The following is a 14047-nucleotide window of genomic DNA, read 5'->3' as shown; positions in this document are numbered from 1 at the left end:
TCATACAGCAGAACTTCCCTGCTGGGCTACTGCTCCCACTGGGGAGTGTGAGAACTGGGACTAGGGGCAGACCTGGATGAGCAGGGCTGCAATACCAGTCAGCTTGCATGTGAGCTGGGTTTAGGTGAGGGCCAGGCTAAGCCAGGCCCACTGCATCCACTGGTGTATGCAAGGCCAGAATAAGTGCCCACTGGCTGGACTTTGCTACAACATCAGCTAGCAAGTGCCAGGCAAGGGTATAAGTTGTGTCTGACTGGACCACGGTACCCTCCATAAAGTGCAAGATTCGGGGTTGGGCCTAATAGGGAAAATGTAAGCACTCCCAAGTTGGCTACAGCTCCCACTGGTATACATGAGAACCAGGGCTGGGAGCAAGTAGGTTGGACAGCATATTTGTGGACTGATTCATGGAGTGGGGTATACTGAGCTAAGCTGCAACACTTATATGTATATATAAGAGCCCAATTAGGGTGCAACACAGACAAGACTAGTCTGCTGTACCGGGAACCAGGTCCAGGGGCAGGCATGGTGGGTGTTACTCAGGGTCATCCCAACTAGGCTGTAGTTCTTGCTGGTGTGCAGAGGCCAGGGTCTGTGGCACACTGGGTTGAGTTGGGTTGGGCTACAGTACTTGTTTGCAGGGGATATGTTGTTGGGGACAGAACTGACAACCCAACTACATCACCATTATGTGTGTAGGTTGATATGGGTGACAGACTGATCCAGACCCTGTACTGGCTGGCACATGCAAGAGTCAGGTCTGAGGTCACTCCAGATGAGGTTTCTTGGGAGACACCCTAACTGAACCACAGGACTCAAAACTCCTTCCACAGGGAGGATCATAGAATTTGTGGTCCAACCTTGGAATGTACGTATCAGAATTGGGCCTCCTCCATTACTGATGCCTGTGGAGTGGACAGTATGTCAGGACAATGACAGTCAATTCATTTAGGCCTGCAGAGGATGTCAAGTGCCTTGTAAGAAGATGAAGAGCAGAACAGATTGGACAACTCTCCTGACTGAGCTTTGGAAGCAAGTATCTGGGTTAGCGGATGCACTAGGGTGGACTCTGTCAGCTAATGGACCTTGGAATGATTTTCTCAACCCTGGAGCAATGAAACCCACAACATCTCAGAACTATCAAAATCACTTAAGCAATACCCTCAGAGCATTCTTATTCACATCAGGATTTCTAAGATGACATCAAATGGACACTCCTCATCCCCAGTTACTTGATATAGTTTGAAGCCTGAAGTGGTCCACTGTCTCTCCTTCCCCCTCACCCCAATACAGGAGTAAAGGGAAGAACAGGAAAATTGGAAGCACTTGTCCCATCCACTTTCCCCCATGCCTTGGCCCTCTACACCCTAATGAGTGGTAGCATGGGCATGCATCCTTAACAACTGAGTAGACAACATCAAAGATAGGACAAAAATTTTAAATAAATAGTTAAAACATTAAAAAAAAAGTTACCAGGCCTGGCACAGTAGCCTAGTGGCTAAAGTCCTTCACCTGCAAGCACAAGCACCTCATATGAGTGCCGGTTCATGTCCTGGCAGCCCCATTTCCATCCAGCTTCCTGCTTGTGGCCTGGGAAAAAAGTAGAGCATGGCCCAAAATCTTGGGATCCTGCACTCACATGGAACCCCAGAGGAAGTTCCTGACTCCTGGCTTTGGGTCAGCTCAGCTCCGGTTGTTGTGGCAACTTGGGGAATGATCAGCAGATGGAAGATCTTTCTGTATTTCCTTCTCTCTGTATATCTGTCTTTCCAATGACAATAAATAAATCTTTTTTAAAAAGGTAGCTGTCACCCCAAAATAAATAAATAAAAGGCTAATCCTCCACTTTCAAGTGCCAGCATCCTATATGAAAACCAGTTCATGTTATGTCTGTTTCACTTCCCAATCCAGCTCCCAGCTTGTGGCCAGGGAAAGTAGCAGAGGATGGCCCAAAGCCTTGGAACCCTGCACCTGTGTGGGAGACCTGGAAGAAGTTCCTGACATTGATTTGGTTCAGCTCCAGACATTGTGGCCATTTGGGGAGTGAATCAGCAGATGAAAGATTTTTCTGTCTCTCCTTTTTGTAAATCTGCTTTTCCAATACAAATAAATACTTTAAAAATAAAATATAAAAATTATTTTCAATTGAATGATTTAATATTAAAGATATCAAAGTTCTCCAGATTAGTCTATAATTTCAATGTTATCCCAACAAAAATTCCATTTAAAATTCTTGAGACACTTGATCTCCCTATATTAAAATTTTTTTTTAAGATTTATTTTATTGTTATTGGAAAGTCAGTTATACACATAGAGAGGAGGAAAGACAGAGAGAAAGATCTTCCAACCGATGATTCACTCCCCAAGTGACTGCAATGGCCGGTGCTATGCTGATCTGAAGCCAGGAGCCAGAAACTTCTTCCAGGTCTCCCATGCAGGTGCAGAGTCCTAAGGCTTTGGGCCATCCTTGATTGCTTTCCCAGGCCACAAGCAGGGAGCCGGATGGGAAGTGGAGCTACCGGGACTAGAACTGGTGCCTATGTGGGATTCTGGAGCGTTCAAGGAGGGGACTTTAGCCACTAGGCACGCCACCAGACCCTAGATTAAAATTTATATACAATAATAAATGTTTCAGCAAAGAAAACAAAAAGATGTGCAATCTGTCCTTCTAGATATTAATACAAAGTGCAGTGTCATAGTAATCAAAACAGTAGGATATTGGCCAAAGAAGAGACAAATAAAACAACAGAACAGGCCTGGCACCATGGCCTAGCAGCTGAAGTCCTTGCCTTGAACACATCAGGATCCCATACGGGCACTGGTTCTAATCCCAGCAGCTCCACCTCCCATCAGCTCCCTGATTGTGGCCTGGGAAAGCAGTTGAGGATGGCCCAATGCTTTGGGATCCTACACCCATGTGGGAGACCTGGAACAGGCTCCTGGCTCCAGATTGGCACAGCACTGGCCGTTGTGGTCACTTGGGGAGTGAATCATCGGATGGAAGATCTTCCTCTCTGTCTCTCCTCCTCTCTGTACATCTGCCTTTTCAGTAAAATAAATAAATCTTTTTTAAAAAAAGAAGTGTAAAGTATAATCCAGAAATCAAAAGCATTTAATCCCGTGGGGAATATAGTTAGGTGTACAAATAGAATATTATAAAATAGTTGTAAACAGCAGAGTAACTACAAAATTAGTTCTTTTATGTCACTTTGACTAAGTAAAAATACATATACATAAATAGAAGGAATTTCCTTTTTTTTTTAAGATTTATTTTTATTATTTTTTTATTGGAAAGGCGGATATACAGAGAGGAGAGAAAGAGAGAAAGATCTTCCGTCCGATGATTCACTCCCCAAGTGAGCACAATGGCCGATGCTATGCCAATCCAAGCCAGGAGCCTTTTCCGGGTCTCCCACGCGGGTGCAGGGTCCCAAAGCTTTGGGCCGTCCTGGACTGCTTTCCCGGGCCACAGGCAGGGAGCTGGAAGGGAAGCGGAGCTGCCGGGATAGAACCGGTGCCCATATGGGATCCCGGGCGTGCAAGGCAAGGACCTTAACCACTTGCGCCACCACGCCAGGCCCGGAATTTCCTTTTTTTTTAAAAAAAAGATTTATTTATTTTTATTGCAAAGTCAGATATACAGAGAGAATGAGAGACAGAGAGGAAGATCTTCTGTCCGATGATTCACTCCCCAAGTGACCTGGAAGCAGCGCTGTTGGGATAAAAACCGCGACTATATGGCGAGGACTTTAGCCACTAGGCCACCACGCCAGGCCCAGGAATTGCCTTTTTATAGACTTATTTATTTTATTGGAAAGGCAAACATCTCATCAGATTCACCAGAATGTTTTGCTAGGTGGTAGGGGTAAGAGGTTAGAGTCAGGAGTGGGGGAACAGGAAGAATTTGAGGTCCCAATGAAGACAAATGCATGAAATGAGAACTTAATCCTTTGCACCTGAGGTACACCATGAAAATTGAAAAGGAAAAACTAGATGTGTTCATCAGCATGGAAAGATACTATCCAATGGAAAGAGAACTACAAATACAGGGAAGTTTAGAAAACATGCTAAGTTAGATAAATAGAAATCCATGGAGTTCTGGAAGGGCATTTTTGTGCACACTTTGTCACCTGTGGGGGGCACCTATTGATGACACTGTGTCTGCACGCTGAGTTGTACCCATATACAGGAATGTAAGTGTGGCTTCACCACTCAACTCTGGGCTCTTGGAGACTTCAGACTTGATATTTTTCTGTTTTTAAATACATTTTAAATTTATTAATATATAAAGATCAAATTTCATGAATTTTATAGACATTATCCCAATAATACAGTAGTACTTTCTTCCCTCCTATGGTGCCTCCCTGCTCCTGCCTTTCTTTCCCTTTTTATTTTCTTTTAGTTTTTGGTCACAGAACACTTTCTTTTTTTTTAAATCCATATTAATATTATTTTTCCCCCTGTATCCAGGGTAAGGAAAGAGATAAAGGGAAAAGACCCACCCAGTCTCCCACCCATCCCAGGTTCCAACGTGGGGCATGCTCTGAGGGTCCTGTTCATGCAGTTTTGATAGTTCAACACTTCTGAATTGCTGCCAATCTCGCTGCTCCAAGCACGATGAGGTCTTTTGAAGAATCCACTGGTTGACATAGTCTCTTCATGGTTGCAGTTCATTTGGGGGGATCCCCAAAGAAACTTTGTCTGAGGTGATCCCAGATCTGATTCTTGTGCGTACTTGCCAGTTCAGAGTCCAGCACTGTCTGTCACCGTCCGTCACCCCAATCAGTTTATGCACATGCTGGTGGTTGTAACTGTTGGGTCAGTTCTGTTTTCAGCCCTGTTTTCCATGCAAACTGGTGGGTGTTACAGTCCAGCCCGATCCTGCCCACTTCATACTCAGCAGCCTCATGCAAACTAGTGGGAGCTGCAGCCTAGTTGGGGCGACTCCCCATAACCCCCACTAGACCTGCCTCCTACCCTGGTTCCCAGGCTTGCCAACCTGTGCCACAGACTTGTTCAGTCTGTCCCACATCCCATTCAGCTCTCATACATGTCAATGGGCATTGAAGCCTAGTTCAACCCAACCAGCCCTACTATCCAGCCCACACACATACTGGTGGGTGCCTTTCTGTCTAGCCTCCCCTACCCCAATCCTGGTTTTCATGCTTTCCAGTGGGAGGGCTAACCTAAGAGGGAAATGCCCACTATTTTCCTACTAGGACACTCCCACTCCTGGATTATGCACTTTCCAGGTGGTTCTGTGATTTAACTTGACAGAATTAGCCTCTAGTGTCAGCCTCTGCCAGCTGATGCTGCGGGAAAGCCCAACCAACCCTTACCCACTCTAATTTATGCTTACACCAGTAGGAACAGTCGGCCCAGCCTGGCTTTTCCCTGATCTAACTCACATGAAGCCCACAGGTGTTATAGTACTGCTTGGTCTGGTCTGCCTCTATCCCAGCTCACACTCTCCAGTGGGAGTGGCTATTCAGCAGGGGAGCCCTCTACATTCCCTCCGCTGGCTTTGCCCCACTCCCTCCCTGTTTTTCACACGTGTGGTGGTTGGGTGCTGCGGCCCAGTCTAGCATGGTCCACCTCATCTTGGCATTTGCCAGTGGGTGCTGGTGCCTGGTCCGGCCTGGCCCACCCCCAATTCCTGCTCACGCTGGTGAGGGTTACAGCCTAGCCCAGCCCAGCCCAGCAGGCACCCAATCTCAGCTGTATTGTGCACTGGTACACATTGTGACCCAACCTGGCCCGCCCCATACTCTGTTCTGTATTGGGGGTCCTCCCGTCCCGCGGAAGAAATCACCCGACACTTGAGAGAGTCTCCAAGGCGCTTTATTCCAATCTTTCGTTGTGAACTGTTATGATCGTTAAGTCCGTTATGCTCCAGTCCCTCCCCCGCCAAGCCCCCTGCTTATCTGTCAAACTTGTCCAATCAGCTTAAAGATACCCAAGGCACACCAATCAGGGCAAATGGCCAATCACAGGGCAGAAAATGGTCAGTGCCCCCAACAGTTCTGGTGCTTGGATTTACCAGCAGTTAATGTGAACAGATTCAGCCTGGTCTGCTCCCGACCTGTGCCAAATATATGCCAGTGGGTATTTTTCTCTGGCCTGGTCTGGGCTGCTCCCTACTGTGGTTCTTGTGCTCACCTGCAGGGACTGTGTCCTGACAGAGGAGTTTCCTCCTCCATCAGAACCTCTCCCAGTGCCACATCTCACGAACACCAGTTGGTTCATGGGCCAGCTCTACCCCACCTCCTGTCCTGGTAGGAACAGTGGCCTTTCCTGATTGGCCTTCACCCCATTCTGGTTCTTACTGTTGGTTGGATGTTTCAGCCCAGTCAAGGTTCATCCACACACAGACATTGCTTATACGTGGCTCAGCAGGGACAGAGACCTAGCTCAGCCTGTCCTACACCTATCCTGGTTCTCACAAGCACCAGATGGTGCTGGAGTCTAGCCCGACTAGGTGCGAACAGCCCCAGTTCACACTTGCATAGCACACTTTCAAGTTACTTTATAATCACAGGCTCAATTTTCCTCCAAAGAGCATACAAATTAAAGGAAAATAGCATGAATGTGGGCTGAATAGTGGCATCTGTTGGGTTGAACTAGGCTCCAACACCCACCTATGTATACAAGAGCAGAATGGGATATGGGAAAAACTGGAGCAGTCTGTGGCACATATTGGCAAGCAGAGGAACCAGGACTGGGGCAGACAGGATTATCAGGGTTGCTGTGACTAGGCTGCAGTTTCCGCTGGTATATGTGAGGGCCAAATGTATGGTGGATAGGATCAGACCGGGCCACAGCATTCACTGGTTTGCATAAGAGTTGGGACTGGAGACAGAACTGATCCAGCAATTGTAACTGCCAATGTGTGCATAGGCTGATGTGCATGATGGACTGAGCCAGATCCTGCACTGGCAAGAACACACAAGAGTCAGGTCCAGGGTCACCTCAGATGAGGTTCCTTAAGGGATCTCCCCAACTGAACTGCTGGACTCAGAACTCCAACTATCGGGAGAATAGCAGAATCTGTGGACTGACTATGGAGTGCATGTGTCAGAGTTGGGCCTCCTCAGTGGCTTAGATGGAGCAGTGGACAGCATGCCCAGAGCACATGGAGGATATGGCAGTCCATTGGGGCCTGCAGAGGACATCTCATATCATAGCAGAGGAAGGAGAACAGAACAAATTAGACAACTATCCCAGCCAAGCATTGACTGCAAATATCTGGGGAAGTGGACCTGTCAGTCAATGGACCTTAGAAGGATTTCCTCATCCTTGGAGTGGTGAGGTCAACAGCATTTCAGAACTATTAAAACCGCTTAAGCAAAACCCTCAGAGCCTGCTCCACACTGGGGACCTTGGGATGATACTAAGTGGCTGTTCCCCATCCCTGGGTACTGAGGTGGTTGAGAGGCTGAGTGTGGCTTTTCCCCTTATCTCCCCTCTTCACCTAAATACAGGAGGAAGATAAAGAAAAGTTGGAAACTGATATCACCCACTTCCCCATAATTCTCGGCCCTTCCCACCCTGATTAACAATGTAAACATCATCAAAAATTAAAAAATAAATTCAAAAATTAAAGGCAAGTTATTAGAGACATCAAATCACAAGACATCAGTCTAGCTCAACATGCACTAAATTTTTTTTTAATACTTTATAAGCTATAACCAAGCAGAGAAAGTGTATGTTTCCTTTTTTGGTGTGGTTTATCTCACTAAGCATAATGGTTTCCAGTTGTATCCATCTTGTTGCAAAAGGCCAGGCTTTCCTTCTTGTTATGGCTGAGTAGTAATTTATATTCTTTTTCTCCTAAAAAGAGGGTTATAGGACAGTGGTTAAGCAAACTGTGTTGGATCCAAGCTTCCTGTTCTTACATGCTGATTCCACTGTGTGCTAGCTACTTCCCCTTGACTTAACTGCTTACTGTCTCTGTGTATAAGAGAAGGCATGAGCATTTCTCTTGTAAGGTGGTGGACATTGGTGTCAGCTTCATATAGTATTTGTGAGGATAAAAGTAGTCCGTGAAAAGGTTTAAAATAGTGCTTAAGTGTATTAAGCCTTCAATAAGTTTTTAGGATGAGGGCAGCATAGTGATGTTTTAGGCTAATTCTTTACCCTTTAGTAGCAGCATCTTGTACGAGTGCCAGTTCATATCGTGGCTGCTCCACTTTCCATCCAGCTTGTGGCCTGGGAAAGTAGTAGAGGATGGCCCAAAGCCTTGAAACTCAGAACCCATATAGGAGACTCAGAAGAAGCTCCTGCTTCCCAGTTTGGGGTTAGTTCAGTTTTGGCTATTGCAGTGAGCCAATCAATGGGAGATCTCTCACTTTCCTTCTCTATGTAAAATCTGTCTTTCCAATGCAAATACATAAATTTTTCAAAATATATTTATTTATTTATACTGCAAAGTTAGATATACAGAGAGGAGGATAAACAAAGAAGATCTTTCATCCAATGATTCACTTCCCAAGTGACCCCAACAGCTGGAGCTGCTCCAATCCGAAGCCAGGTCTCCCTCCCGGGTGCAGGGTCCCAAGTATTTGGGCCCTTAAATAAATCTTTTTTAAAAAGTATTTAAAAGATGCTTCCAATCACCTATCAAATAAAGTATCTCTCCCATTTCCTTTTATCCTACAGCTCCCATGCTCCTTCCTCTTCCATGTATCCTAAGACCCTCACCTGTAATAACTCACAGCGGCCCCTGGGCCCGAGGATTATGACTGGAATGCAGAGCCTGCATGATGAGGATAGTGCCAACGACGATGCCCACCAGGCCCACCAGCAGGCCCAGAGCACAAACCACGGTCTCTGTCATCTCAGGCATCTGGATCGGCTCCTGGGCCTCTGTGGAGGAGAATGACGAGCTGAGATCAGAAGGTGTGGGGAGGAGAGGGGCTGGCCTGGGCTGTGCGTGGGAGTTGAAGGTTGCAGACCACTGGACAGCATCCTAGGAGAACCAGAGGACCGAGACCCACCAAATGGGGACAGTTGGAACAAAGGGCAAAGGGTCGTAGGAGGGGAGGATCCCAGAGAGGTTATGTAGAGGAAAGGGGGCTCCGTACCCCAGTGTGTTAGGAGCGGCTGCTCCAGGCCCCAGTGCTCCACCTTGCAGTCATACACATCGTCAGCCGTGGGCAGGAAGGTCAGGTAGTGGAACTTGTGGAACCGGAACTCTGTGCTAGGCAGGAAGATGCTCTCGGTCACCCCCTCGGTGACCAGCTGCCCATTGCGCAGCCACGTGACGTTGAGCACGGGTGGGAAGAACTTGTCGATGTGGCAGATGAGCGTGTTGGGCTGGCCCAGCTCCACAGGCTCCTTGGGAAACACAGTCACCTCGGGGGCCTCTGAGGGCAAGAAAAGAGGGAAAAGAAGGCAGTTAGGACCTGCGGAACCCTGTTTTGGATGAAGGACAAAGACTCCACTTTTGGGGTGTCACCTACTTATCTCCCTTGGACCTTAAGGATTCCTGTGGGTCCCTATGGGTCCCATCCTGCTGATCACTCTCACTCACCCTAAACTTTCTCTTGACTGACGGGAACCCCTAGCAATGCTGCTGTAAGTCCAAGGCCATTCAGCAGAAGGACCACTCAGCAGACACATGTTGTTCTCCCAAACTGTGTGTGGCTGAGAGGCCCTTCCAAGCCCTTCCAGTTGCTCTGCAGAAAACACAAAGAGAAGCTGTACCGTTGGCAGCCTGGGTGTGGTTGGAGCGCTGGATCAAGACATTCAAGCCTGTCTTTATTGCAGGAATCATGGCCAGTAGTTCGTTAAGATCCTTATCATCAACGGTAATGGCTTGGCCAAACTCTGGCAGACGCCAGATCATCTGCCTCTTGTCCTCATCCACATGGCATATCTCATCTTCATCGTACTCAAGCATGACCTCCACTGATGGTGTATGCATCTGTATAAATGCAACTACCATTATCACATGGTCCTCTGCATAAAGGAAATAGAGAAAATGAGACAAACTGTGTTAGAGGCTAGAGAATAAATAAAAATTTATTGAAATAAAAAGCCAGAAGAACAGGTATTTTTAAGCAGTAAGACACCCACATCTCACATCAGAGAGTCTGGGTTCAGTTCCTGGTTTCAGTTCCTGATCCCTGCTGGCTTCCTGCTAAAGCACTCCTTGGGAATGCCTTGGGAGTCCATGGTGATGGCTCAAGTACTTGACTTCCTGCTATCCTTGTGACAGACCTGGATTGAGTCCCTGACCTCTGGCTCCAGATCCAGTTCAGTCTCAATCATTGTGCGCATTTAGGGAATGAACCAGCAGACAGGAGTGCTCACATTCTCATTCTCTCTCCTCCCCCTTTTCTAATAATAAATAAATAGATAGCTAAATAAACAAATAAGGCATAAGGGATTAAATCTGTATTGCTGGGTGCCAGTTCCAGTCCCAGCTGCTCCTTTTCCAATCTGGCTCCCCACTAATGCTCTTTGGAAAACAGTAGAGAATGGTCTAAGGCCTTGGGCCCCTGCATACATGTGGGAGACCCAGAGACGCTCTGATCCAAATTCAGTCATTTCAGTCATTTGGGAAGTGAACTACAGATGAAAAACTTCTTTCACCGTTGAACTTATCTGGACAATAAGATGTTGGACTTTATGCTTGGTATATGCTTGCAATGAAAAAAATCTCAACTGAATTTGAACTGTGGAAATGCAACAAGGTGGACGAATCCACCATTGGGGGGTGGTTTGAGGAGGGGTGGGGAGAATCCCAGTGCCTATAAAACTGTGTCACATAATGCAATGTAATCAATAAAATAAATAAATATGAGAAAGAAAAACTTCTTTTCAACTTCTTTTCAACTTCTTTCAGTTTCTTCATAAATCTGTCTTCCAAATAAATAAATAAATAAATAAATCTTTAAAATAAAATAAATGGAAGAAAAGAGGTCAAAGGAAGGACATAACCAAAGAAAAAGGAGTCACACTACGAAGGAGAAACACAGGGTGGGCAGGGCAGCTATAGAAGGAAAGGAGGGCCCAGCACCATAGCCTAGCGGCTAAAGTCTTCGCCTTGAACACGCTGGAATCCCATATGGTCACTGGTTTTAATCCCGGCAGCTCCACTTCCCATCCAGCTCCCTGCTTGTGGCCCGGGAAAGCAGTCGAGGACAGCCCAGAGCCTTGGGACCCTGCACCTGCATGGGATACCTGGAACAAGTTCCTGGCTCCTGGCTTTGGATCGGCACAGCACCGGCCATTGCAGTCACTTGGGGAGTGAATCATTGGACGGAAGATCTTCCTCTCTGTATATCTGACTTTGTAATAAAAATGCATATATCTCCCCCCCCCCAAAAAAAAAGAAGGAAAGGAGAAAGACAAACAGGAAGAGCATCACAGAGCAGCTGGACTGCTCCTGGTCCTGGCAGGTCTGAACCTACTGACAGACACAAGTAACACTGGTGGGCACTTTACTATGCACCAGGCACTTCCCCAGTTCCAACATCCAGCACTCATTCCTATGTCTGAGGCCCTCAAAGGCAGCTGCACAAAGAAGACCCTGGGGACTCAGGAGGTCTATGAGGAGGACAGGGTCCCTGCAGCATTCTGTTATTGTGTGCAACCATAATGTGCTTGGGTATGATTCTCAGAAGTGGGTCTGGACTTAAACCACAGCTCTGGTGTGGCCTTGCAAAAATATAGTAGCCTTTGTAGTTGAATAACTGTTTTCATTTATTTGAAAGAGAAACAGAGGGAGAGATATCTTCCATCTGCTGATCTTCCCAGATGCCCGCAATACCCAAGGTTAAAGCCAGAAGCCAGGAGCTCCATCTAGGTCTTTCACATGGGTAGCAGGAACTCAGGTCCTCAAGCCATCACCTGCTGATCTTGGAGAGTGCATTAGCAGGAAGCTTGTTAAGAAGGGAAACAGACACTTGAATCCTGGCACTTCCAGGAACATGCATATCCCAAGTGGCATCCACACTGCTGGCCACATACACCCCAGAAAATGTGTTAATTTTTTTGAACCTCAGATTCTTTTTCTTTCCATCTTTCTGTATTTTTTCTTTCCTTGATTGAAGGTTTCTGCAAAATGTAATTGAGGATAGAAATCAAACAGGGACCAGTGCATTGGACTGACATTAGAGGGGCAAGGGTGCCTTCCCCTAAAGAAATAAAGGAGAGGGCCCGGCGCGGTGGCACAGTGGTTAAAGTCCTCGCCTTGCACGCCCGAGATCCCATATGGGCGCCGGTTCTAATCCCAGAGGCCCCGCTTCCCATCCAGCTCCCTGCCTGTGGCCTGGGAAAGCAGTCAAGGACGGCCCAAAGCTTTGGGACCCTGCACCCGCGTGGGAGACCCAGAAGAGGCTCCTGGCTTCGGATCGGCATAGCATCGGCCGTTGCGCTCACTTGGGGAGTGAATCATCGGACGGAAGATCTTCCTCTCTGTCTCTCCTCTCTGTATATCTGCCTTTCCAATAAAAATAAAATAAATCTTTAAAAAAAAAGAAAGAAAGAAAGGAGAGAGGAGTGACATCAAAGCAGACATGTGAATCTGAAAAAAAAAAAAAACCCAAAAACAAAACACAGAAAACTTAAAACACAAAACACTTAAATTTAAACAGAAGCTGCCCCACCTCTCCGCCCATATGCCCCCCACCGCCCTACTTCCCACTCCACCCCACCCAGGGCACTCACCCTTGATGTCTGCTGCCCCTTTTTGGATATTCAGCAGAGAAGCTAGGGAGAGGGCCGTCATGATCACAGTTGTGATCTGCAACATTCTCTTTGAAGGGATCTGCAGTTGACAACTGTGAGCACAAGAGCAGTGACCAGGAACTGAAGCCGGCTGGGGGCAGACAGGAGGCCTGAAACTGCCCAGAATGGCCAAAAATGGTGGGGAGGAAACAGCATGGCTGGGCACGGCCAATCATTGAAATAATAGAGCTGACACTCTTTGTTGTTGGGTAAAGAGAACACTGGAAAAGGCTGTGGACCTGCGTAGCCAGGTAACTCCAATTCATAGTTCAAAAAAGGAGACTTGAAAAGATAAGTCACACATTCCTCTGACAGCTTATATAGTCCTGTTATGTGACAGAGTTCATCTCCCTACGTTTCCCACACCCACTCCATCTCAGACGCTCAGATTATCTTCCATGCTTTTGTCCACTTTTTTTTTACATTTTAAGTTCTTAATTTCTGATATACCAATCTTGCTTTGCTTTACTGCTTCCTTAAATTCTTCGAACTCTTGCATGAGCTTCTCATTTTTTATCAGAAGCTTTAAAATGCATCATATGGATTCTGTGCTTCCCATTTTCTCAATGTCTTCCTCAGTTAACTCTGAGGTTACCATAGGGTTTTGCTTCTTTGCAAGGGAGTCTTCAGTAATATTCATTGTGCCTTTGTCTCTTCTTTTGCTCTCAGTCATTGCACTTCTGGTTAGCAGAGTCTTCTCCTTGGGGCAGGTTTCTAAGCTGTGTCACCCACAGGTCTACAGTTTGATTTTACTGATCACAGTTGGTACACAGCTCTTTGTTTGCAGTCAGTTGTGCCACAACCTCCAGCGAGTTCCAGGTCTGAGTTCTCATGTCAGATTTCTACCTTGGTCTCCACATCCCCAGCTCCTGGCTCACCACTCTTCACCTCCTGTGATACTGTGCTGAGGCTGCACTGTTGTCTCTGCAACCTTTCTCCCATACTCGGTGGGAGCAGGTCCCAGGATTAGGGATACATCAGGTTCCTATATAGCTAGGTTGTTGGTGGCACTGATCTTGTCGGAACCTGTTGGACATTAGGTCTGGGTGCCACATGGACCTATTTTGACTGGTATGATGCCACAGTCAGTATTATTTTCCTGCGGGACCTCAGCGAGTTCTCGCAAGCTCAGCACATGTGCAGTTCACTGTTGTCCCCTGCAGTCCCAAAGATATTGCCATGGTGTGCAAAATGGCGCCTGACGTACCAGTATTACAGTTCTTGATCTGCTGGCCGTCAGATCCGAGGGTTACACAGACCTATCTTGGGTGGAACCTGTAGAATGCCACGTTGTTGCAGTTCACCGAGTCAG

The 14047-nt window shown here is 46.9% G+C and overlaps 1 protein-coding gene across 1 annotated transcript; it reads right to left on the bottom strand.

The window, feature by feature from the left end:
• Positions 1–8710: 8710 nt before the first annotated feature.
• Positions 8711–13179, bottom strand: LOC121159484 (RLA class II histocompatibility antigen, DP alpha-1 chain-like). Its single transcript, XM_040984644.1, has 4 exons — positions 12676–13179; positions 9706–9960; positions 9084–9365; positions 8711–8865 (listed from the first exon to the last, which is right to left on the bottom strand). The coding sequence occupies exons 1-4, from the start codon at positions 12758–12760 to the stop codon at positions 8711–8713; spliced, it is 777 nt and encodes a 258-aa protein (XP_040840578.1). The 5' UTR covers positions 12761–13179.
• Between the last annotated feature and the right edge of the window lie 868 nt (positions 13180–14047).

The sequence above is a fragment of the Ochotona curzoniae genome, unplaced genomic scaffold, assembly GCF_017591425.1.
Source record: "Ochotona curzoniae isolate NIBS_2020 unplaced genomic scaffold, NIBS_Ocur_1.0 contig_4269, whole genome shotgun sequence".
Lineage (NCBI taxonomy): Eukaryota > Metazoa > Chordata > Mammalia > Lagomorpha > Ochotonidae > Ochotona > Ochotona curzoniae.
The sequence above is the reverse complement of the archived record's forward strand: the minus strand, read 5'-3'. Positions and strand labels throughout refer to the sequence as shown.